We start from the raw sequence: 25526 nt of genomic DNA, 5'->3' as shown, positions 1-25526 counted from the left end.
TTGCTGATCCTGTTGTTGTTATTATTATTATTATTATTATTATTATTATTATTATTATTATTATTATTATTATTATTATTATTATTATTATTATTATCATTATCATTATCATTATCATTATTATTATTATTATTATTATTATTATTATTATTATTATTATTGTTATTATTATTGCTATTGTTGTTATTATTATTGTTATTATTATTATTATTATTATTATTATTATTATTATTATTATTATTATTGTTATTATTATTACTATTGTTGTTATTATTATTATTGTTATTATTATTATTATTGTTATTGTTATTATTATTATTATTATTATTATTATTATTATTATTATTATTATTATTATTATTATTATTATTATTATTATTGTTATCATTACTATTATTGTTATCATCATCATCATCATCATGATCGTATTCCTTGTGCAATTGTTTAGACATGATCTACCTCGTGTTGCTATATTATTATGAGTGCCTTCTTGTTAACGTTGCTCACAGATGTGGCCCATCGCCTTGAAACGGTATTGTGTGTGTCGGGGTGATAAGAATACTGGAAATTGGAAATTGAATTTGTTTTATTAACAGGGATATTATGCCAATCAATATCCGGTTTTTCGGAGTTTTTTCCGGGGGCGGGGGGGGGGGGGGGGGGGGGGTTCTTACTTCAGTTCACCTCAGCAGCCTTTCCTATCTCCAACAAGAAGAACACCACGGAAAGCATAAATAGATATCGAAATTGATACAATAATTACCCCATATACTTGCAAAGGAAAGAAAAGGGAGATGTCAACTAAAAGAAAAAAAGAGTAGTAGTCCTTGAGGGCTACAAGGCCCATGGTTTCTTGAGCGTGAAACGGACAATAGCAATTGCTTGCTACCCTTCTGATAGGACGCTAGTTATGATAGATAGAACGAAGTTGACGTCACTCAGGTCTTTGTTAATTGCCATCCACGTTTATGAGTAATTCTCACTTAAATGTATTAACCAGGCAATAAACGTTCAAAGTTTTGTGAACTGGTCCGGTATACTTCCGGATGGCAATGTTGTGAGCTTCTTAGCCAAGCGCATACTATCTATTGAGGATGATGAGTATTATTTTTCATTAAATGGCTACATACAAACATTTAATATTAACCAATTATTATAGATTTAAATTTATTTTCGGCACAAATTTCACCCGCAGCATAATACCGTAAGACTGGGTCACAAATCATTTGTTGTTTTATTTAAATTAACTGTAAATATTTTATTTTAAAATGTGTCAAGGCCAAGGTGCACACATTAGCAGGTCTGATAACCGAACGCAGTTGTGGGCTTATTTTAATTAACAGTGTTGTAAAGGACAATATTGTGCGTAGATTTGAGAGTATGTATTTCCATTACAACAATGAAACCATAATAACTTGGGGTGTCAGACCTGCAAATGAGTACACTTTGGACCAGACGCATTGATCTGGTGTTATATCAGAGTTGACCAGATGCTGAAAAAATAAAAATGAATAAAAATTTCAGAATGATCAGATTTGTGAGTTTTTGATTGTTTTTCTTTATAGATATTACATGTATTATTCTCCCCCCACCCCTCCCTTCCAACCCCCAGGTAAACATGTACAACTCCGACATTTCTTTCATGCTTCAAACTTTGACTCGGTCAAGTTTACTTTAGCGTGGCAACTTATTATACCTCACTCTACTGGGTGGGGTTCCTGGCCTTCCATAATGGGCAGGGTGGCACTTACTGTGTCTTCTATCCCCTTATATCTGTTTTCCAAATTGCTTTCTGGGTTTTGTCTTGGAATGAGATTACTTGGCTTTGCCCTGGTCCTGGCCGTAGTGCTTGACTGGGAGGGAAACAGTCAAATGCATAGTTGTTGTTTTGGGAGATTATATTTTTTTCCTTGTAAATCATCTCTCTGTCATTAATTGTTATTTTTTTATTTTTAACATACGATTTGTAAACATTTGAGTGTATTCCTCTTAGTGAGATATTGTTCAGGTGTCTGGGTGAGACTTTTAGGTGATCTCAAACTAAGTACAACCAAGTACAAGTGTGCTCTTGGAATCTACATATGTTCCCTATTTGAACAAATTCGCCTTTGTCTTACCTTTTCTTGGTTGCACTTAAATTGTAATTCTAGAACTATTTACTATCCCATATTCTTTCTTTTTACTGGTACTGATATGACCTAAATGTCTTGCAAGCGCCGTAAAACCCTTATAAACAAACACAATGATTTTGTGCTCTTAGAATCTACATCTGTTCCCTAATCGAACAAATTCCCCATTATCTTACTTTTTCCTCAAGTCCTTTTAATTGTACATCTAGAATTTTTTCACTATCTAATTTTCTTCCTTTTTACTGGCGCTGACCTGAATGTGTTGCAAGCGCCGTAAAACCCTTAAAAACAAACAATACTTCATTCTGAAAAAAAAAAAAAAAAATCCAAAACCTGCATTACATAGATACGCATCGTCTGCTTGTAAAACCCTATTGGCACTTCAGAAGTTTCGCGTCTCTTTATAGATAGAACGAACTTAACGTCACTCAGGTCTTTGTTATTGTTTTTTTGCCATCCGCGTTTATGAGTAATTCTCAATAAACTGTATTAACCAGACTATAAACGTTTAAGGTTACACTTTTTAAAGTAAACGCACAGCATCATTTTCGCAGTCAGACTGTGTTTTGGGTACGTCATATCCGGGTGACAGATGTTAGTATTGTACCTAAACGCATAGCATCCATATGTTAACGAATGTTACGGAAGGAGCCCCTGAGTTTCGTGTCTCGATTTTATCATTTTTTAGTCTCGGATACTGCTTATTGATGCTATGCGTTTAGGTAAATTACTCACAACACCCACCAGTCAGATATAACGTACCGATAACAACACACAAAACATGTGTAACCTATAGTTTATAGTCGGATTGATAGGATTTAATGAGAACTAGCAGGCTTTCTAAAAATAATAACGATATAAAGATAATATAGAAGGAACGATAAAAGTGGAATAGTTCAAGGTCATTAACCCTCTCCTTACCACCGGCAGGAAAATCGTCACTTTTGTTACCACCAAAATAATATACATTTTTCTTATTCGGGTTTATTTTGTACATCCAGAAACTTTGAAGAATGATCTTTGTCTAATTAATGAGAACATAAAGTTGATTTGTAGAGTGTCTTGTTTGAGTTTTAAAAAATCATTTTTTTTTCTGCTGGGTAAGCCCGCCATTTTGGGAAAATACTGAAAATTATCGGTAAGGAGAGAGTTAAATATCGTCTTCACCAAGATGAGAACCTGAGTAGCCAGACAGATGATTGTCATCGGAATTGCAGGATTTCCTTCCCTTTACTATCTTGATAAGTCTGGAAATTCAGCGAATGTTAAATTTGACATTTTTGGATGCTTGCACGTGTTGAAAATATTATATTTTTTTGGAGGTAAAAATATGAAAAACTAAATAAATAAAAATAATGAAATTATTTCAAAATTTGTAACTGATTGAAGGACGTGTTATCTGTGAGATTGTATAATGGCGACAAATCAATACCGATGCCCCATGATGTGGGACTTTTTAATTTCCTGAATTCTATTTATAGCATTAGCATCATCAATATTGTTGAATTATCGCCCCTGTTTTTGTCTTGTTATTCTTACCGGAAATGAATAATGACGTCATTTCCGTTTTGTTCTCCCATAACGAGTCTCCCTATTGTTATTTCAACCAGTTTTAGTCGTTACCTTTTTTTTATGTTTTAAAGTTATTTTGTTTTTCTTCTTTTCCTTCTCTCCTCGTATGTTCTTTGTAGTACAATTTTCAGTACTACATTCACTGGGTATTTCCTTACCCAGGGGCGTGGCTCTATTGGTTCAAATGGTGCCTGGCACCACATCCATGTTTTAAAAATGGATAACAGCATTTTTAAAAATATATAAAACTGAGAAATGGTATATATCGCCTTTTATCAACAGTGCGAAACAGACTCCCTTTCTGTCACAACGCCTTCTATCCACGCTTTTCTCCCGATTCACACAATCCGTTGATGACTGTCAGCGACTGTGTACTATGGCTGAGCGAGTGACTGGATTTCCCCACTCAAACGATTGCAAGGAGCGGATTTTTGCTGGCTCCATATAAGGCTATTACTATAGTGCTGCCACATTGAATACCTGAGAAAATGGCTCGAAATTTTACTATCTTCACAAACGAAAAAAAAACCCGCCTCAGGTGCCGAGAATTTTTTGCTCCAACTCTGTTGGACTGGGGAATAATAGCTAATGTTGGTCATTTACGTCATAGTCATAGTATGGTAACTTCGATCATCTTTATTATTATCGAAATCACGATTATATAAGAAGTTCATTTGTTTCTCTCTCTCTGTGTCGTGATTATTGTATATATTAATTTATTATTATTATTATTATTATTATTATTATTATTATTATTATTATTATTATTATTATTATTATTATTATTATTATTATTATTTATTATTATTATATATTATTTATTATTATCATTATTTATTATTATTATATTATTATTATTATTATTATTATTATTATTATTATTATTATTATTATTATTATTATTATTATTATTATTATTATTATTATTATTATTATTTATTATTATTATTATCTATGATCATCATCATCATCATCATCATCATCATCATCATCATCATCACCATCATTATTATTATTATTATTGCTGCAAAAATTGATATGAAGGAATGTGAACGAGTTAAGTCAAACATTTCTTGATAGTGATGCTAAATGCTAAATGCATGATCTTCGCGTGAATATGCGTGTTTGACTGTGTGTGTGTGTGTGTGTGTGCGCGCGCGCGCGTTCATCTCTCTCTCTCTCTCTCTCTCACACACACACACACACACAGATAGGTAGATAGATAGATAGATAGATAGATAGAGAGGAGAAGAGAGAGAGAGAGAGAGAGAGAGAGAGAGAGAGAGAGAGATCTTGTATGGTGTCATGTTTGATTTCCGAAGTGGAATGGGGCTGTTTCATGACGTAACTACAGTACTCTTTTAATAACCCATGGGCTGTTTACATTCTTACGCTTTGTAAGTTTTGAAATTACCCTTTGTTCGATTGACATTCAATGTCTGCATGTGTCCCTTTAGCCATTTCCCTCAGTGTCCAAACTCCAATCAATATATTCGTTCGTGAATTCTATAAACAAACTACATATTGAAAAGATTTGCAGGGATAGAAACATCACCATGCAAATTTACTTTACAAGTATGTAAGGTTTTTTTTTTCTTTTATATTTACAAATGTAGCATGTGTAAGACATTTTCGTCTGGCACCACTTTATACTGTAAGCATGCCACGCCGCTGTCTTACCCTAGAATTATACCTCTTCATTTTTGGTATGATTTTTTACATATCGACGTGTACACATATGCAGGTCTGACACCCGAACGCAATTATGGGCCTAGTTTAACATTGTTGTAATGAACATTTATTTTGCGTCATTTTTTTGACATTTCCATTACAACAAGGAGCCCATAAGGAATTGAGTTATCAGACCTCCAATCAAGCGCACATCGATAGATATCAATCAATGCATGTTAACAACCAATTATGTGAAGTATTTAGTCTATTTTTGTGTCATATTTTAACATTTCTATTTATGTATCTTTTGAAATTTTATTCCTGACAAATCTTACATGTTCATGACATCACTGTGTTAAAATTCGCTTATATAAATGTGCCACATAAATTTAGAAGATCAAATAAAATTTAAATTAATTTATGACAATCGTGTCTGTTTTTTTTTTTTTTTTTTTTTTTTTTTTTTTGTTGTTGTTGTTGTTTTTTTCTTTCTTTCTTTGGGTGTTTTGTTGTTGTTGTACACCATACTCTTTGGGGGGGGGGGGGGGGGGGGGGGGGCTGGGATGTTACTCTAGCTGTCTGGGTGGGGTCTTTGAAATTCCCTACATTTCCTTTTCCGCTTTGCTTTCTGTCTTCTTTGTCTTGGAATGGAATTAAATAGGTTTTGTCCTGGAGTTGGTCAAGACTCCTTGAGTGAGGAGGAAACGGTCAAATAATAAATAATATTAGTTTTGGGAGATTATATTTTTCCCTTTTATGCCATCTCTCTGCCGTGTTTTGTTGTAGTTTATATTTTGAAGTATCTTGTAAACATTTGATGGGGCAGCGTTGATCAGCGGTACGGTCTTTGCTTCGTAGCCGAAAGGTACCGAGATTGATCACCCGCCGCTGTGCTATGTGACCTTGAGCAAGTCATCTCGTCCTAGCTCAATTTGCGGCGCCGCACTGCTGCTGACGCCCGGGTCATTCCAGTCTTCCATTGGAATAGACCCTAGAGACAAATTTCCCCTTTGGGACGAATAAATGGAATTTTTATTTATTTATTTCATTGAATGGGATCCAAGTCCTTGTGTCTGAGTGAGACTTTTCTCAAACTAAGTACACTGCTGATGGTATCTCATGGAATCGTGTGGCTATGTGCTTTTGTGTATGACACTCGCTTTCGGATCGGAAGGTCCTGGGTTCGAGCCTCGCTCGGCGCATAGTTGAGTCCTTGGAAAAGGTTCTTTACTCACATTCTCTCACCGTACTCAGGTGTAAAATGAGTACCTGGCCGTTAACAGCGTTGTCTCTAAAAATGTAATATCGCCTTACAGGCGTCATGTCTCGTTCTACATGTTACGTGTTGCTGTTGGTTAGGGGCCCTGTGTAAGCGCTTTGAGCACTTTTAGTGGATATTGCGCTATATAAAAAGCTAAAAGCTCAAAGCTCATGGAATCTACTTATGTTCCCTTTGCCAAGGACCTTTTGTCCGTACATAATAATGGGCAGGGTGGCACTTACCGCGTCTTCTTCCATGCCCCTATGTCTGCTTTCCAACTTGCTTTCTGTCTTTGTCTTGGAATGGGATTACTTGGTTTTGTAAATGCCCAGGCTAGAATCATTGGTTGGGAGGGAAGCCGTCAAATGTATAGTTTTGGTTTGGGTGGTGATATATTTTTCCTTCTAAATAATCTGTTTTATGTATTGCTATATATATATATATTTTTGTTTTGGTTTTTTATAATGGTCAGAAAACATCTGAATTTATTCCTCTTAGTGGGATAATATCCTTGGGTTTGGATAAGATGTTTACATAATCTCAAACTAAGTACATTGATGGTATGCTCGTGGAATCTACTTCTTTACCCTATTCAATCCAAAAACCTTTGTCTTACTTTGTCTCTATCGGAAAAAATGTAATATCGTCTAACAGGCGTCATGTGTCTTGGTCTATATGTTACACGTTGCTGTTGGCCAGAGAGCCTTTGTAATTTTAGTGAACATTGCGCTATATAAAAGCTCAAGTTTTTCTTTTTCTCTTTGCCAAGTTGATAGACATGTAATTAAATCGATCGATATTTGAAGGAAGAGTTTTCTGGGCAACTTTTTAAACACGAATTTTTCAAGTGTGCTGATGTTTAATCCAAACGTCATACATATATTATTATACCATAATCAAGGACCCCTCTGTATAGATGTCCTTGACCACAATATATAATTTGATAATTGACTAACAAGGGAAATAACCGATTGAAAATAGTTGCGTTTCTGATTTGTTTTGGTTATTCCCCTTAGCACAGGCACGTCGTGTGGGACGAGGAGCTCGAGCGACATCGTACACTATTTCGTACTAATCTGCCTTCTACTGTTGCTACTGTCACTAAGGATTATACATATACCGACATCCTTTAATTTTTGTATTTGTTTTCAATTCCATTATATTTATTTTCCAACCACAGTCTACACGTTTTCATGTTTCACTTTCTAAACTGCATTACACAGTTCCTCTCCGCCTCCCCTCTTATCACTTAATCAATTGCGTAAATGTTGCTGCTCGAAGCTCGAAGAAATAAATAATAACGTGAAGTTGAATGTAAGCTTCAATTTAATTTTAAAAAACAGATCAAATGAACGTTTCGGGTTTCCCCTTTATCAACAAAACAGGATGATTGAAACACCACAGATGAATGAGATGATGTGGTAGTGGCGTATTTCTTTACTTGTCTCTCAATACTTAAGATACCTGGCAATTTTGAGTGTACTGCAGAGTTTATATATTTTTACCAGATTGACCCCATATTGTTTTGTTACTTTTTACTTTGCAATTGTACCATAAAAGAAGAAGAAGAATTGTGTTTATTTTGTGTTATACGTTTTTGTAAATTCAATTGTAACTTATATGAACAGTAAGAATTATTTTTCTATTGGTTTATTTTGAGGTCAACTTTTTTTATTTTTCTTTTGGACACCAACGAATTTGGACCAAAATCGGCACTTCTGGCACCTATTAACTTCGTCTTCTGCTACAAAAAGGATAGAAATAAATTAAAATTCATGGAATTTCATTGTTGAAATTTTATCGAAATACCGTTTAAAATTTTAGAGAAACCTTATAACATATTGGAGCAGTAAAGGTAATTTTGGTTTGTTTTGCCTTACTTCAAAGACCATTTATATTTAAAATTTTTCAATTCGCAATCCATATTCAACGAAAATTTTTGCTTGAGACCAGCAATGTGTCCAGCCTCCATTGACCGACGACATGTCTGGGTTAAATTTAAATTCAAAATGGCTGTCTGCTATTTTGAAAGAGTCGCCTTTTACGCTCTTTTTTTTTCCCATCACGTATTCATTTAATTGTAATTTATATTTGAGAACAAAATAAGAACGATTTTTTTCCAACGTTTATTTTTAATTATGAAGTTGTCCCCTTCCCCCAAAAAAATTAAAGGGTATTTTTTTTTAATCAATCGACGCTGTCCTACCTTACCAAACTGGAGGTGACTTTCCATTAAATCAAATTTTAAACAACTTGCTATACTTTTATTTCAGTTTAAGATAATGATATTCATTCAAAACAAAAATAACAAATTAAAAAAAAAAAATAATAAAAAAAACCCTCAAGAGTGAGAGTGATGATTTAAATTGGGTGGCAAGAACGGAAAATCTGACAAATCTCAAGTGCATAAATACTTATCATACGTCTGCGTCAGATTATTTTCACCTGCGGTAATTTGATTGAGGACTTTTGGGACAAGGTCCACGCGGTAAGGGAAACATTTTATAACAAACCCTAATTTAAAAAATAAAAGACAATAAAACCAAAAAAAAACTAAGATCTAGAAAAACTCTTGGTATAAAAAAGCCCATATGACCTATAACTGACTATGATATTTAAAAAGCCCATATGACCTATAACTGACTATGATATTTAAAAAGCCTATGAGCTATAACTAACTATATGATATATTTTTAAAAAACCTATATAACTAACTATAATATTTAAAAAAACCCTTTGACCTATATTATATACCGTATATAATTATTTTTTAAAAACCTATGACCTATAACTAACCATAAAAAACTATAAGCTATAACTAACTATAATATAAATTTTAAAAACTATATGACCTATAACTAACCATAATATTTTTTTAAAAACATGACAAATAACTAACTGTAAATATTTTTTAAAATCTATGACCTATAACTATAATATTCTTTTTTAAAAAAAACACATATGACCTATAACTAACTATAATGTTTGTTTTAAAACCTAGGACCAACAACAAACCTTGATATCAAAGAAATAAAAGTGTAGCTATTGCGCGGACCCTGCGGAAGACCTCCCCTGAACAGAATTTTAAATAAAATATTATTTTTTTAAAGTTACCAAATGTCAACTATAGTCTATGATGTGTATGTGTGTGTGTGTGTGTCTGTGTGTGTGTGTGTGTGTGTGTGTGTGATTCATGTTGACATAATGTGTGTTTATGTGATTCATTTAGACAATGTGTAACCCACTGCCTCAAACCATTGGGTTCTGGGTGGGGTTCCTGAACTCCCATAGTGGGCAGGGGGGCACTTACTTTGTCTTCTATTCCCTTATATCTGTTTTCCAACATGCTTTCTGTTTTTGTCTTTGAATGAGATTACTTGGTTTTCTCCTGGTCCTGGCCTGATATCCTGGCTGAGAGGGAAACAGTCAAATGTATAGTTAGTTTTGGGAGATGATAATTTTTTCCTTGTAAATCATCTATCTGTTATGTGCTGGATTATGTTTTGTTTACATCTTATATATGATTTGTAAACATTTGAGTGCATTCCTCTTCTTGGGGACCTGTGCTTGTGTCTGGATGAGACTTTTAGGTGATCTCAAACTAAGTACACTGATAGTGTGCTCTTGGAATCTACACCTGTTTTCTATTTGAACAAATTCCCCTTTGTCTTACCTTTTCTTGGGTACTCTAATTGTAATTCTAGAACTTTTTACTATCCCATTTTCTTCCTTTTTACTGGCGTTGATATGACCTTAATGTGTTGCAAGCACCGTAAAACCCTCAAAAACAAAAACAAAACCATTGGGTTGATGTTTATGCAGTTTTTATGACATAATCATCTTCTATGCAGAAGACTTTGATTTTAACTTTAACCAATTCTATTTAAATAAGAACTTTGATTATAATGAAAAATCGCAAAAAGATTCATTTCTTTTTTTCGTCTCTGTTTAGAAAAATAACTGATCATAGAGTATCATCTTGCATTCATTCAACAAACTCATCTTATATATAAATCGGCTTTCAATTTCCTCCTTCCCTCAGTTGATTGCGTGGAAAAAACCGTCACCGTCGTTAAACGATGGAGTTCAACACACAGCCAGTGTTTCCTGGAATGCCATTATGTGTTCCGCCAGATAACAGCAGTAGTAGCGTTGACAGTCTCTCAAAAGTTGTGCCACCAGTGGAGGTTGATGAATCTGAAAACAAAACACAACAATGGCTTGACAAAGTACTGGAGAAACTTGAAGCAGATGAAAAGGGTCCACTGAGCGATAGTGATTGGACTCCTGATGAAGAGGACAGTGGAACCTCGGAAGAAGAAGAACTTGATGATGATTCAGCTGATAAAGAAAAAGGTGTTTATATTTCTATATCTAGGATTACCTTTTAAACTTTTTTCAGCACCATTGTGCAGCCAGAGAAGAATCTGATCTATTGGCCAATGGCCACACTGTGCGGCCCGTCTTGAAAGGCAAAAACAGTAATGTAATCCAATCCAAGTTTCTGCAAAAGCACTATTAATTGAACCAATGATTTCTTTCATCAGAACATTCAATTCGCCCTAGGGGGGGGGGGGGTATTTTAATTGACATTTTGCATTTGACAATGATTAATGATGGCAAATCTCATCAGTTCTGCATTGTGTTTTTAGGTAAGACGTGAGAGTGCTCCACAACAAGTTTCGGTTGTCTTTAATTCTCTCGAGTTCACCCTAATTTTTCGATTTTTCCAAGCATATGAACTCGAGAGAGTTAAGGTGACATCTGATTTATAAAATGGAAATGTAACAGGTCTGGATATAACAAGTTTTAAAAGGGGTCTTTAAAATCCATTCTTTTCTCCCTCTTTACTTACTTACTTAATCCTCTTAGGGCCTTGAGGCACATAGGGCATCCACCAGACATCTCCATTTTTTGCGATCGGCTGCTTTTGCGGTGGCTGTATTCCAGGACAGGCCTGCTTCGGTTTCTTTGGGTCTTCCCCGCTTTCTCTTCCCATCTGCTGTCCAGTACAAGGCTGTCTTGGGCTGTATTTGGCTTTCAATGCTAGTGCAGTCAGCTTTCTTTAAGAGATCCACTGTTTTTATTTTTGTAGGCCAAAATAAATTAAAAATTCTTTTTAAACACTTGTTCTGAAAGGCTTCTTGTTTCTGTATTAAGGAGGATGTCATTTTCCAGCTTTCACTTCCATAAAGCAGTACACTTAAAACATTGCTCTTGTATATTTTCAGCTTTGTCTTTCTCATTATTTGCTTTGATTTCCAAAAGTTTTTCAGCATGCCGAAAGCCTGGTTTGCCTTTTGAATTCTGTGCTTGATATCGTGTTCTGCATTTCTGTCGTCTGTTATTTTGGATCCGAGGTAGGAGAACTCTGTTACCTCTTCAATTATATGTTCATCTATCCTAATTTCACTGTCATGTTTTGGATTCACCCTAATGTACACAGTCTTATCGAAATTTATTTTCAGTCCAATGTTCGAGGCGTTCTTGTGTAGTACGTTTAGTTTCTCTGAGGCGTCTCTGTGTGTACTGGAAACTAACGTGATATCATCTGCGTAGTCTATATCTTCCAGAAAGGATGTCAGTGTCCAGCGAATGCCTCTCTTCTTACCATCAATTGTATTTTTCATGAGCCAGTCTAGAGCCAGGATAAACAGAAGCGGGGAGAGTATGCAGCCTTGTTTTACACCAGTTGTTACATTAAAGCTGTCTGTTAAATTGTTATCACAGATCACTTGGCATTGGTAGTTGCTGTACATTGCTTTTATTAAGTTGACTATCTTCATCAGTATACCATAATGGCGAAGTATTTTCCACAGGGACTCTCTGTGTAAGCTGGCAAAGGCTTTTTCAAAATCGACAAAAATGGTAGAGGGGGCTGTTCCATTCAATGCTTTGCTCCAGGATTTGTCTCAGGATAAATATGTGGTCACTACATGACTTCCCTTTTCTGAACCCTGCCTGCTCTTTTCTAAGAATGTTTTCAATGTGAGGTGAGATTCTTTTCAGAAGGATTCTATTAAAAATTTTGCTCGTTACGGACAGGAGTGTGATTCCACGCCAGTTGGCACAATTTCCCAGGTCTCCTTTCTTGGCTATTTTATGGATGATGCCTTTCTGCCAATCCTCTGGTATTCCTTCCTTTTCCCAAATGTTGGTGAACAATTTACTGATAATTTTGGACATTTCTTGCGAGTTCGCTTTAAGCATTTCCACACTGATTTTGTCAATACCTGGGGCCTTGCCATTTTTTTGTTGTTGTATTGCCTCATGCACCTCATGCTCAGTGATTGGACCAAGATTAACCTCTACGTCCATTTCTGCTTCTGGGATATCTGTGTAAGAAGATGGGTCTGGTCTGTTCAGAAGGTTTGCGAAATATTCTCTCCATCTTTCAATTTTCTCCTTTTCGTCTGTGATGACACTACCATCTTGGGATTTTAATGTTTTCTCTTGACCATAACTTCTGTTTCCTGAGAGCTTTTTTGTGATTTTGTATAGCATCTGTGTGTCTTGTCTTACAGCTGCATTTTCTGCTTCAGTTGCTAAATTTTCTGCAAAATCTCTTTTGTCTTTCCTTGTGGATTTTTTCACTTCTTTATCCTTCAATGAGTATTCACTGGATAGCCTTTCTTTCAGTCGGGGGGATTTAGCATTCAAGAGATTTAGTTTGATTGATTTTCTTTGGTTAATGAGCTCCCATGACCTTGCTGATATCCAACTCTCTGTGTTGGATTTATTGTGTCCTAAGTGTTCAGTGGCACTTTCCTGCATGACGTGGTTGAAATCTTGGATTGTCATGTTTGTAATATCTTGTATTGCACTGAATTTGTTTCTTACTGAGATATTGAAATTGTTTTGGATATCTGGGATTTTCAATTTATCTGTGTTGAAACGTTTCTCCTTCTGTTTTGCTATTTTTATTTTCATCAATTTAGTAGAAATTTTGGCTGTGACAAGATGGTGGTCGCTTCCAATGTCTGCCAATCGTCTGACTCTGACATCGTTTAAGCTGCTCTTCCATTTTCTGTTGATAATTATATGGTCTATCCTGACTTTCTGTTTTCCTATCTGGTGATTTCCAGGTCAATTTGTGGATGTTTTTGTGTGGGAAGAAAGTTCCACCAATAATGAGGTTGTGTTCTTCGCAAAATTCTGCCAGTCTGCTTCCATTGTTGTTCATCACCCCTATGCCTTCCTTTCCAACGGACTGATTTCTTTGTTCTTCAGCTGTATTGCCAACTCTCTCCCTCTTTACCTTTAGTAAAATTTGCATAGTTGAGTCCTTGGAGAAGGCTCTTTACTCACATTCTTTCACCGTACTCATGTGTAAAATGAGTACCTGGCCTTTAATGGCATTGTCTCTGTCCGAAAAAAAATTGTAATATCGCCTAACAGGCGTCATGTCCCGTCTTAAATGTTAAACGTTGCTGTTGGCCAGGGACCCCTTGTAAAGCGCTTCGAGCACGTTTAGTGGATATTGCGACATAAAAAATCTCAATTGATTTTATTTTTTATTAGTTAACCTACATTATCTTCAGCTAAGCCTGCAGCTAAAGGCAACTGAGAGCTAGACTAGGCCATGTTCATGAGCGCTCTGTGGGTGTTTGTGTGTATAGGCTACCTTACCACTCTATGCTATAGGGAATGAGATTAGTGGAAGAGTAGCATCCCTTGATTGGACGTCACGGCGGAGAAGTTATTTGTAAACAAACCAACTACAAGCCAAGTTCTCCAAATACAAAATTCATTAATCAACGTAGATCTTTTCTTTAGTTTTCTCCATTATGAAATGTTAACAAAATATGATGTAGACTCCAAATTAAAAACAAAAGATGTTGATTAATAATACAATTTGACAAGACAACCCTTCCTAAACTTACTGGACTTCCCGCTAATGATTGGTATTAATAATGGCGTAGCATCTGTCGGTTGTCAAGACGCGACTTCCATCAAAGGGGCACTACTCTTAAATCTGATTTGAAATCTCATTCACTATACATCACTTTGAATGGTGGTTTAGGCCATTTTGGGTTATATCCCTTGAAATTCAGCTATAACATAGAACTCGATGATAGCCATCACTGTTATAGTGAGGTTATACTGTATATCAGGCATTTTTGGGAACAAATGGATCATTGTGAAAGTATTGAAATACACTTTACTAAAGGACAATTCAGCTGTCCTGTAATTTTTATAAACTCGTATCGCTGGATGGTGTTTACTTACCTCCTACGGTGGGCAGAGAAGGTCACTTGTTCGGGTCTTCTATCCCCCATAATATAATTATTTTCCCATTCCATGCTGCTCTCTGTCTTAAATCTGTATTAAATGTTTTTTCCATGTCCTGGCAATGATCCTTAGCTGGGAGGGAGACAGTCAAATGTATATCTTTTTCTTTGACAAATTGAGCTTTAATTTTTTAAAAATATAGTGCAATATACACTAAACGTGCTTAAACGCTTTACAAATTTTATTTTCTTCCCCCTGTAAATCATCTCTTTGTCATGTACTTTTATAGTTATAAGTTTTGACTGTAAACATTTAAATGTAACTTTCATAGGGGGATCCGTTGCTTGTGCCTGAATAAGATATTCAGGTAATGTCAAAAAGAATGCACATAGATAGATTGCTCGAGGAGTCTTGTGACTATGTGGTCAAGTGGTATGACACTCATTTTTAGATCAGAAGGTCCCGGGTTCAAGCCTCGCTCTGCGCATAGTTGAGTCCAGGCTCTTTACTCACATTCTCTCACCATACTCAGGTGTAAAATTAGTACCAGCATTGTCTATGTCGGAAACATTTTTTAAATCATCTCTCTGTTATGTACTGTTGTTTGTTTTTTATTTATTTACATATTATATATGATTTGTAAAACATTTGAGTGTATCCCTCTTAGTTGGGACTAGTGCTTGTGTCTGGATGAGACTTTTAGGTGATCTCAAACTAAATACTTCGATAGTGTGCTCTTGGAATCTACATCTGTTTCCTATTTGAACCAATTCCTCTTTGTCTTACCTTATCTTGGGTGCTTTAATTGTAATTCTAGAACATTTTACTAACCCATTTTCTTCCTTATTACTGGCGTTGATATGACCTAAATGTGTTGCAAACGCCGTAAAACCCTTAAAAACAAAAACAAACAATATCACTTTACCTCCATCATCTTCCTTTTTTACTGGTGCTGAAATAGTGTTGCATGCACCATAAAACCTCTAAAAAGGACCAAAAAAACCAAACCAATAAGTTTATTTCACAGTACCATTTTTTAAAAAGTCCCAGCTAACTGTCATTCAGGGCTCGGTTGGTAGGGCACTATCTTCCCTCACAAAGGAACCGAGATCAATCCCGTGTGAAGTCAAGATTTTTTTCCTGACCCCACTGTTCACCCAGCAGTGATTGGGTAGCTGTGTCTGTTAGATCTGGCAGAAGTACTTTGCGATAGATTAGCATCCTATCCAAAGGGTAGAAAGCAATTGCTATTTTCATTTCACGCTATATAAACTGGGATAAACTTCGGCTCCATGGGCCCAATGGCTTTTTTTTAGTTTCAACATGGGTGATTCCTGTTGACATCAGATATTTTGTTTGATGAATTTTCTTCATGGAATGCCTAGGCGACAAATCTTATGATGTCATGGCGAAAGGGCATAAAAAAAAAAAGATAATAAAATTTTGTTATTTTTTAAAATGGATTCCATAAATGAACAGTATTTGATGATAAATGACATACAAGCTAAATCTTAAAATCAATTTGTGTATTTTTTAATTAATTAATTTATTAATAAATTTCTCTTTTCTTTCATTTGTCCAGATACAACACTCAATAACAGCTTTTCGGGTCTTACAAGCTCTGCAAATGTTCCAAATAATTTGATAGGTAGTGATGCAGATGCACTGGTCAGCACAAAAGAAAAAGTTGACGATGACAAACGATTTGCCTGCCACATATGTAACAAAGCCTTCAAAGGAAACAGCGCACTGATCAAACACATTAGAATTCATACAGGGGAGAAGCCATTCACCTGCAACGTATGCTCTAAGGCCTTTGCTCAAAAGAGCAACCTTAAAACACACCAGAAGATTCACTCTGGTGATAAACCTCACGTCTGCGACGTCTGTGAAAAAAGATTCTTCTCTCCTAGTGATTTGGTGCAACACATGAGCATTCACACAGGCCGTAAACGATTTCCATGTCCCGAGGAAGATTGCGAAAAGAGTTTCAACACGAGGTACAAGCTCAAGGTTCATATGCGATTTCATACTGGAGAACGTCCTTATCACTGTAGTGTCTGCGGGAAGGGCTTTGCCAGGCCTTACGACTTAAAGATTCATTTTAGAACACATACCGATGAGAGAATTCATCGTTGTAGTATTTGCCGCAAGCGTTTTAAAAGAAACTCCGAGTTGATTGCTCATTTCAGAGTTCACACCGGTGAAAAGCCGTACACTTGCGACATCTGTTTTCGATCGTTTGCGGAGAGTGGGAGTCTGGCCAATCACAAGAGAATACACACTGGTGAGGTGCCTTACAGTTGCGGTGTCTGTAACAAAGGTTTTCACCACAGCAGTAATTTGAAACGCCACATGAAGACTCACATCGGAGACAAGCCCTTCGAATGTCCCCTGTGTCAGCGGTGTTTTTGCACAACAAGCGACCTCAAGCGACACAGCGAAATCCATCAGGATCACGAGAGCAAGCGGTTTAGGTGTCTTATTTGTTTCAAAGGTTTCCGACGAAGCGACCATTTGAAGAAACACCTGAAGACGCATTTCAATGTGAAGGACAAAGCCCAGGAGAAGGAGAGGTGGGAGGAAGAGGGTGAAATAGATTACGACTTGTTGAATTTCGTAAAGTATGAAACAATGATGATACAGAAAGCTAAAGATGCATTGAAGAACAATAGTGAAACTATGGCTACTAAACAGGAAGGGGACAAAGAAGACAGCCATCCTGTTGATAAAGGTGATGATGGTGGTGAAGTAAAACAGTGGTATTTGAAGTAGGAGTTAGGCATGGTCTGATAAATAATAAATTCGATATGTGAAAAAGACATTAAAACTTCGGATCTGTGAATTCTAGTTGTAATGCTCATGGTAAACCGTAGCTAAAGTCACCAGTGAATTCCTTTGTGTGATGTGATGTCGTCATTCCTCACTGTAGCACTCTTACTTAGTTACTTAGCCCCCTCACTCTGGCTGGAGCATTGGCCATCGACGAATCCCGCCCATCTAGCCTGGCCTTGTTACTTGTACCACCATCTTCTCAGCTTCTCTCCATCAATGCCCTCCTCCTCCAGCTATTCCTAGACCCCCTTCTCTTCTTCGTTCCCTGCTGGTCCCATGTGCTGTAGAACTCTACGTCCATATTATAGATAGTGTGTGCTTGGCTAAGATCTCACAACATTGCCATCTGGAATAAAAGACCAACACACAACTCAAAACTATGCGTAACCATGAACTTTTATAGTCTGGATAATACAGTTTAATGAGAATTACTCATAAACATGGTTGGCAAAAAACAATACAAACACCCTAATGACGTCAATTTCATTCTATCGATATGGTCTGATTACACGTGACCTCTGTGCCAGGTGATCTCTCATTGATCGAGGAGCCAAGTTCACACTCGTGAAGCCAACGGCGAACTACATTGACAAAATAAAATTCACACAAAACAGTCTTTGTCCATATCAGTTTGGAAATTTTGAAATTTACATCAAACGTTTCCAGAGTGGGGCTCCCGATAGCTCAGTTGGTAGAGCACTGGCTTTGTGGTCTAGTGGTATGACACTCGCTTTCGGATCGGGAGGTCCTGGGTTCGAGCCTCGCTCGACGCATAGTTGAGTCCTTGGAAAAGGCTCTTTGCTCACATTCTCTCACCATACTCAGGTGTAAAATGATTACCTGGCCGTTAACAGCGATGTCTTTGTCCGAAAAATTGTAATATCGCCTAACAGGCGTCATGTCCCGTCCTACATGTTAAATGTTGCTGTTGACCAGGGACCCCTTGTAAAGCGCATTGAGCACATTTAGTGGATATTGCCCTATATAAAAGCTCATTTCTTTCTTTTTTCACACGTAAAGGGACCTCCTGGATGCAACGGTGAGGTAACACCCGAGGTAACACCCGAGGTAACACCCGACGTTGTCTCTTCAGTCCTCTCTGAGCGGGAATTGATGATGCCCATGTAAACAAAATAAACAATCTACGTTGCACTTTCTGACCTTGTTGATATTCATTAACCATGATGTAGAATCTATGAATGTATTATTTCATTTGGATTGGTTTTATTTAGTTGAGTAGCATTGTCATTGTTATTCATTGGATTTTGATTGTCGTTATGTGAATATTAGATTGTTTATAGACTTATTTGTTAACATTGCCTATTAAAGGGCAACATGGCTAAAACAAGGCATACATCTGCCAGCCACACATTTGTCCATAGCTTTGACTTTGTTCAAATTGACCAGAATGCACTTTTTAAATAGGCTACTCCCATATAAGTTTTACCCGCAGAGACAAATACAACATTTTTATAACACATCCTTCTACCATTACTATTACTATTATTCGGCAATATAAAAAAAAATTGTAAAAACAGTTATTACATGGAACAGTTTGAAATTTGAAATTGATACTGTAACTAAAGACTCCAAAACTCTAAATCATTTCAAAAATGCAATTGACAGGGAGCTACCATGACTTAAGATACATCAATTTGATGAATCCGTTTTTAATTGATATATTTTTGATTGTTTACGATGTAAATGATGATTATAGTTTTGGTCATATCTGGGAATTGTTTTATCTGAACCTTTCTGTTTTTTGTTTTTTTTTTCACAGGGCATTTAAAGGCCTTTGACCTAAGAAAACCTTGTTATATTATGTTATGTTATCATATGTTATGTTATGTTTTGATATGTTATGTTATGTTATCATATGTTATCATATGTTATGTTATGATATGTTATATAATATTATTATCTTTTGTTGTGGAAGAGAACAAAATAATTTTTCAACTGCATTTGATCGAAATTGATAATTAGCTGAATATGCTTGAACGGTAAAAAATATTTTTTGGGTTGCTTTTTATTATTATTTTATCCATGATTTTGCTGAATATAACCTTAGTATAGCTGAGAGAGAAACAGTCAAATGTTTAGCATTAATTAGTTTTGAGAGATTATATCTTTTTCCTTGTAAATAATCTCTCTGTTATGTATTGTTAGTTATGCATTCTGTTTTAGATTTATTTTGTAAGCATATGAATGTATTCCTTTAGGTGAAATCCTGTGTTGGTGTCTGGATGAGACTTTTAGGTGATCTCAAACTAAGCACATTTATGTTTTTTTTGCTCTTGGAATCTATTTCCCTCTTAGTAGGGACCTGTGCTTGTGTCTGGATGAGACTTTTAGTGATCTCAAACTAAGTACACTGATAGTGTGCTCTTGGAATCTACATATGTTTCCTATTTGAACCAATTCCCCCTGAGTGGGGATCCTGACCTCCCATAGCGGGCAGGGAGGTACATACTGTGTCTTCTATCCCCTTATAACTGTTTTTCAACATGCTTTCTGTCTTTGTCTCGGAATGAGATTACTTGGTTTTGTCCTGGCACTGGCCGGAATCCTAGCTGGGAGGGAAACAGTCAAATTCATAGTTATTGTTTTGGGAGATGATATTTTTTCCTTGTAAATCATCTCTCTGTTATGTATTATTATTTTTATTTTGAATGTATAATGTAAGCATTTGTGTGTGTTCCTCTTTGTTGGATTTTGTGCTTGTGTCTGGATGAGACTTGTAAGTGATTTCAAACTAAGTACATTGGTGGTATGCTCTTGGAATCTACATCTGATCCCTATTTGTTCTCAATTCCCCTTTGTCTTACTTTTTCTTGGGTGCTTTAATTGTAATTCTAGAACTTTTTACTATCCCATTTTCTTCCTTTTTACTGGCGCTGATATAACCTAAATGTGTTACAAGCGCCGTAAAACCCTTAAAAACAAAACATAAAACCAATTCCCCTTTGTCTGCCTTATTCTTGGATGTTTTAATTGTAATTCTAGAACTTTTTACTATCCCATTTTCTTCCTTTTTACTGGCGCTGATATGACCTAAATATGTTGCAAGTGCCATAAAACCCTGAAATACAAATACATATCATCCCATATTCTTCTTTTTAACTGGCGCTGATATGACCTAAATGTGTTGCAAGCGCCGTAAAACCCTTAAAAACAAAACAAACATATCATCCCATATTCTTCTTTTTAACTGGCGCTGATATGACCTAAATGTGTTGCAAGCGCCGTAAAACCCTTAAAAACAAAACAAACATATCATCCCATATTCTTCTTTTTAACTGACGCTGAAATGACCTAAATAAAATGTGTCTGTCACAAGCGCCGTAAAACCCATACTTAAAAAACAAAAACAGCCCCCCTCCCCCCTTACGATTGTCACAGCCAAGTTGTGTATGCCATTTGTCTCCCTTTCTTTGCATTGCATGGATGACAATGATACAAGACTTGTATTTCTTATATACATATTTGTATTTTATGATCAAAACCATTATTGGCCCTGGCTGGGGTTCCCGACCTCCCATAGTGGACAGGGAGGTACTTACCGTGTCTTCTATCCCCCTATATATGTTTTCCAAGTTGCTTTCTGTCTTTGTCTTGAAATGAGATTACTTGGCTTTGTCCTGGCCCTGGCCGGATACCCTTGCTGGGAGGGAAACAGTCAAATGCATAGTCATTGTTTTGGGAGATGATATTTTTTTCCTTGGAAATCTGTTATGTATTATTATATTTGTTATTTTGAATGTATATATGTAAGCATTTGAGTGTATTCCTCTTTGTTGGATCTTGTGTTGTGTCCGGATGAGACTTGTGGGTGATCTCAAACTAAGCAAATTGATGGTATGCTCTTGGAATTTACATCTGATCCCTATTTTGTTCCCAGTTCCCCTTTTTCTTACTTTCTCTTGGGTGCTTTAATTGTAATTCTGTTTAGAACTTTTTACTATCCCATTTTCTTCTTTTTTTTACTGGCGCCGATATGACTTAAATGTGCTGCAAGTGCCATAAAACCCTTAAAAACAAACAAACAATGTCATTTTTCTCCCTTTCTTTGTATTGCATGGATTTCAATGTTGGTTACAAGACTTGTGTATTTCTTATACGTATTTCCATTTTATGATCAAAACCATTGATTGACCTTGACCTTGTTTTGTAGTTCTTTTGTCTTTAGTGATGACTCTACTGGGACAGAATACCGCTCTTCCATTGGCTGAATGTTCACATTGCCCCAATCGCCAGGACAGCGCCATAGAATTGTATATATTGAGAAATGGAGAGAGAGAGAGAGAGAGAGAGAGAGAGAGAGAGAGAGAGAGAGAGAGAGAGGTGGTCATCAATCACCTTGGCTATGAATTTTTCCAGACAGACAGACAGACTCCTATATGTGCCATCCCCAATGAAAACTTGGATTGAATTAAATAATAGATGTTTTTTTGTTTTTTTGTTTTTTTTTTCTATTTATTATAATGTATTTATTCATCATCATCGTCATCATCATAATCATCATCATCATCATCATTTTTGTGTTATTTATTTATTTATTTATTTATTATAATCATCATCGTCATCATCATCATCATCATCATCATCATCATCATCATCATCATCATCATCATCATCATCATCATCATCATCATCATCGTCATCATCATCATCACCACCACCACCACCACCATCATCATCATCATCGTCGTCGTCATCATCATCATCATCTTCACCACCACCACCACCATCATCATCATCATCATCATCATCATCATCATCATCATCATCATCATCATCAATTACTATTCTAATCGCTGTTCTGTTGTTATTATTTATTGTACTATAGTTCTGTTTATATCATCGTTGTATTGTGGTTATTGTTAGTTTCATGTTTCCCACTTGTGAGAACACCCTGACCATTGGGTCTTCATTTCATTGACGTTTTTTTTTCTAAGTAACAATGTGAAATTGAATGTAAGCTTCAATTTAATATATGAAAACAGATAAAATGGACATTGCGGGTTTGCCCTTTATCAACAAAACAGGATGAATGCAACAATGCCACTATCACATTATTTCATTCGTCTGTAAGCTGTCGTGTTTCATTCATCCTGTTTTGTTGATAAAGCTGAAACCATCTATCTGTCTGGGTGGGGTTCCTGACCTCCCATACCGGGCAGGGAGGTACATACTGTGTCTTCTATCCCCTTATATTTGTTTTCCAACATGCTTTCTGTCTTTGTCTTGGAATGAGATTACTTGGTTTTGTCCTGGCCCTGGCCGCAGTCCTGGCTGGGAGGGAAACAGTCAAATGCAGAGTTATTGTTTTGGGAGATAATATTTTTTCCTTGTAAATCATCCCTCTGTTATGTATTATTATATTTGTTATTATTAATGTATAATGTAAGCATTTGAGTGTATTCCTCTTTGTTGGATTTTGTGCTTGTGTCCGGATGAGACTTATAGGTGATCTCAAACTGAGTACATTGGCGGTATGCTCTTGGAATCTACATCTGATCCCTATTTGTTCCTAGTTCCCCTTTGTCTTACTTTCTCTTGGGTGCTTTAATTGTAATTCTAGAACTTTTTACTATCCCATTTTCTTCCTTTTTACTGGCGCTGATTTAACCTAAATGTGTTGCAAGTGCCGTAAAACCCTTAAATAACAAACATCTATCTGTTTTCGTATATTAAATTGAAGCTTGCATTCAATTTCACATTGTTATTTATTTCTTCGAGGTTCCAGCAGCAACATTGACGTTGACTTTTTATTTCCCATATTCTCCTCTTCCATGGGTGTTGTCATCAAATTGATTCGTAAATGATTGGCTGGGTGGGGTTCCTGACCTCCCATAGCGGGCAGGGAGGTACACACTGTGTCTTCTATCCCCTTATATCTGTTTTCCAACATGCTTTCTGTCTTTGTCCTGGAATGAGATTACTTAGTTTTTTTTCCTGGCCCTGGTCGGAGTCCTGGCTGGGAGGGAAACAGTCAAATGCATAGTTATTGTTTTGGGTGATGATATTTTTTTCCTTGTAAATCATCTCTCTGTTATGTATTAGTATGTTTGTTATTTTTTAATGTATAATGTAAGCATTTGAGTGTGTTCCTCTTTGTTGGATTTTGTTCTTGTGTCCGGATGAGACTCATGGGTGATCTCAAACTAAGTACATTGGCGGTATGCTCTTGGAATCTACATCTGATCCCTATTTGTTCCCAGTTCCCCTTTGTCTTACCTTTTCTTTGGTGCTTTAATTGTAATTCTAGAACTTTGTACGATCCCATTTTCTTCCTTTTTACTGGTGCTTATATGACCTAAATGTGTTGCAAGTGCCGTAAAACCCTTAAAAAAAAAGAAGAAAAAAAAGAGGTTCGAGCAGCACCATTGACGTTGACTTTTTATTTCCCATATTCTCCTCTTCCATGGTTGTTGTCATCAAATTGATTCGTAAATGAATGGCTAAAGCCTAAAATAAAATGTGTTGAACTGTGCTTCTTGAGTCAGTGTGTAAAGAATGATAGCTGTGTTGGGCTCCTGACCTCCCATAGTCGGAAAGGGAGGTCGCTTCTAAACTCCTATATCTATTTTCCAACTTGTTTTTTTTTTTTTTGTCTTGTGAGATTACTAGGTTTTGTCATTTGCCCGTGTCGGAGTCCTTGGCTACCGGGCGGGGCTTCTGACCTCCTGACCTCCTATAGTCGGCAGGAAGGTCGCTTCTATACCCCCTATATCTGTTTTCCAACAAGTTTTTTTTTTTTTTTTTTTTTTTGGGGGGGGGGGGGGGGGGGGGGTTGTCTTTGTCTTGGAATGAGATTACTTGGTTTTGTCTTTACCCTTGTCGGAGACCTTAGCTGGGAGGGAAACAGTCAAATGTATATATAAGCATTTGGGTGTATTCCTCTTAGTGGGATTCTGTGCTGGTGTTTTGTTGAGACTTTAAGGTCTGGGTGGGGTTCCCGACCTCCCATAGTGGGCATTGCGCTTTACGGAGTGGGGGGGGGGGGGGGGAATCCCTGGCCAACAGCAACACTTAATATGTAAGACGAGACATGACGCCTGTTAGACGATATTTCAAATTTTATTTTCAGACAGAGACAACGGGGTTAATTGCCAGGCACTCATTTTACATCTGAGAACAGGGAGATATTGTGAGTAAAGAGCCTTTTCCAAGGACTTAACTTTGCGCCGCTCACTGGATGGAGTTCCTGACCTCCCATAGTGGGCAGGGTGGTACTTACTATGTCTTCTATCCCCTTATAGTTGTTTTCCAATTATGCTTTCTGTCTTTGTCGTGAAATGAGATTACTAAGTTTTGTCCTGATCCTGTCTGGAGTCCTTGGCTGAGAGGGAAACAGTTGAATGTATAGTTATAGTGCGAGATAATATTTTTTCTCCTTGTACATCATCTCTTTGTTATGCACTGTTCATTTTTTTATTTTTAACATATGATTTTTAAACATTTGAGTGTATTCCTCTTAGTGGGATCTTGTGCTGGTATCTGGGCCTGGGTGAGACATTTAGGTGATCTCAAACTGGGAATCTACACCTGTTCCCTATTTGAACCAATTCCCCTTTGTCTTACTTTTCCTCATGTCCTTTTAATTACACATCTAGAATATTTTTACTATCCAATGTTCATCCTTTTTACTGGCGCTAGTATGACCTAAATGTGTTGCTAGCGCTGTACTGTAAAGACCTTAAAAACAAACAAAAACACCCCCCCCCCCCCACACACCTATATCTCTTTTTCTGGGTGGGGTTCCTGACCTCCCATAGTGGGCAGGGAGGTACTTACTGCATCTTCTATCCCCTTTATCTGTTTTC

At 36.5% G+C, this 25526-nt stretch overlaps 1 protein-coding gene across 2 annotated transcripts; it reads left to right on the top strand.

Annotated features, from left to right (window-relative positions):
• The first annotated feature begins 8356 nt into the window (after positions 1 to 8356).
• On the top strand, positions 8357 to 24193 carry LOC144960248 (uncharacterized). Of its 2 annotated transcripts, none has more exons than XM_078893265.1 (3): positions 8357 to 8488; positions 10676 to 10989; positions 16448 to 24193. In XM_078893265.1, exons 2-3 carry the CDS (start codon positions 10713 to 10715, stop codon positions 17638 to 17640), a joined length of 1470 nt encoding a protein of 489 aa, XP_078749391.1. In that variant the 5' UTR covers positions 8357 to 8488; positions 10676 to 10712; the 3' UTR covers positions 17641 to 24193. The 2 variants fall into 2 exon arrangements, with proteins under 2 accessions (XP_078749391.1, XP_078749392.1); XM_078893266.1 differs by lacking the exon at positions 8357 to 8488 and adding an exon at positions 9015 to 9121.
• The last annotated feature ends 1333 nt before the right edge of the window (positions 24194 to 25526 follow it).

This window comes from Berghia stephanieae, chromosome 15 (assembly GCF_034508935.2).
Source record: "Berghia stephanieae isolate SIO BIC M18660-M18661 chromosome 15, UCSD_Bste_1.3, whole genome shotgun sequence".
Taxonomy (NCBI): domain Eukaryota; kingdom Metazoa; phylum Mollusca; class Gastropoda; order Nudibranchia; family Aeolidiidae; genus Berghia; species Berghia stephanieae.
This window is presented reverse-complemented; position numbering and strand designations above follow the sequence as displayed.

Bases quoted from the DNA above. Each gene is read 5' to 3' on its own strand.
- LOC144960248 (XM_078893265.1), top strand. From the start codon at position 10,713: ATGGAGTTCAACACACAGCCAGTGTTTCCTGGAATGCCATTATGTGTT. The intron at 10,990-16,447 runs GTGTTTATATTT...TCATTTGTCCAG, and splicing joins TTCAGCTGATAAAGAAAAAG to ATACAACACTCAATAACAGC.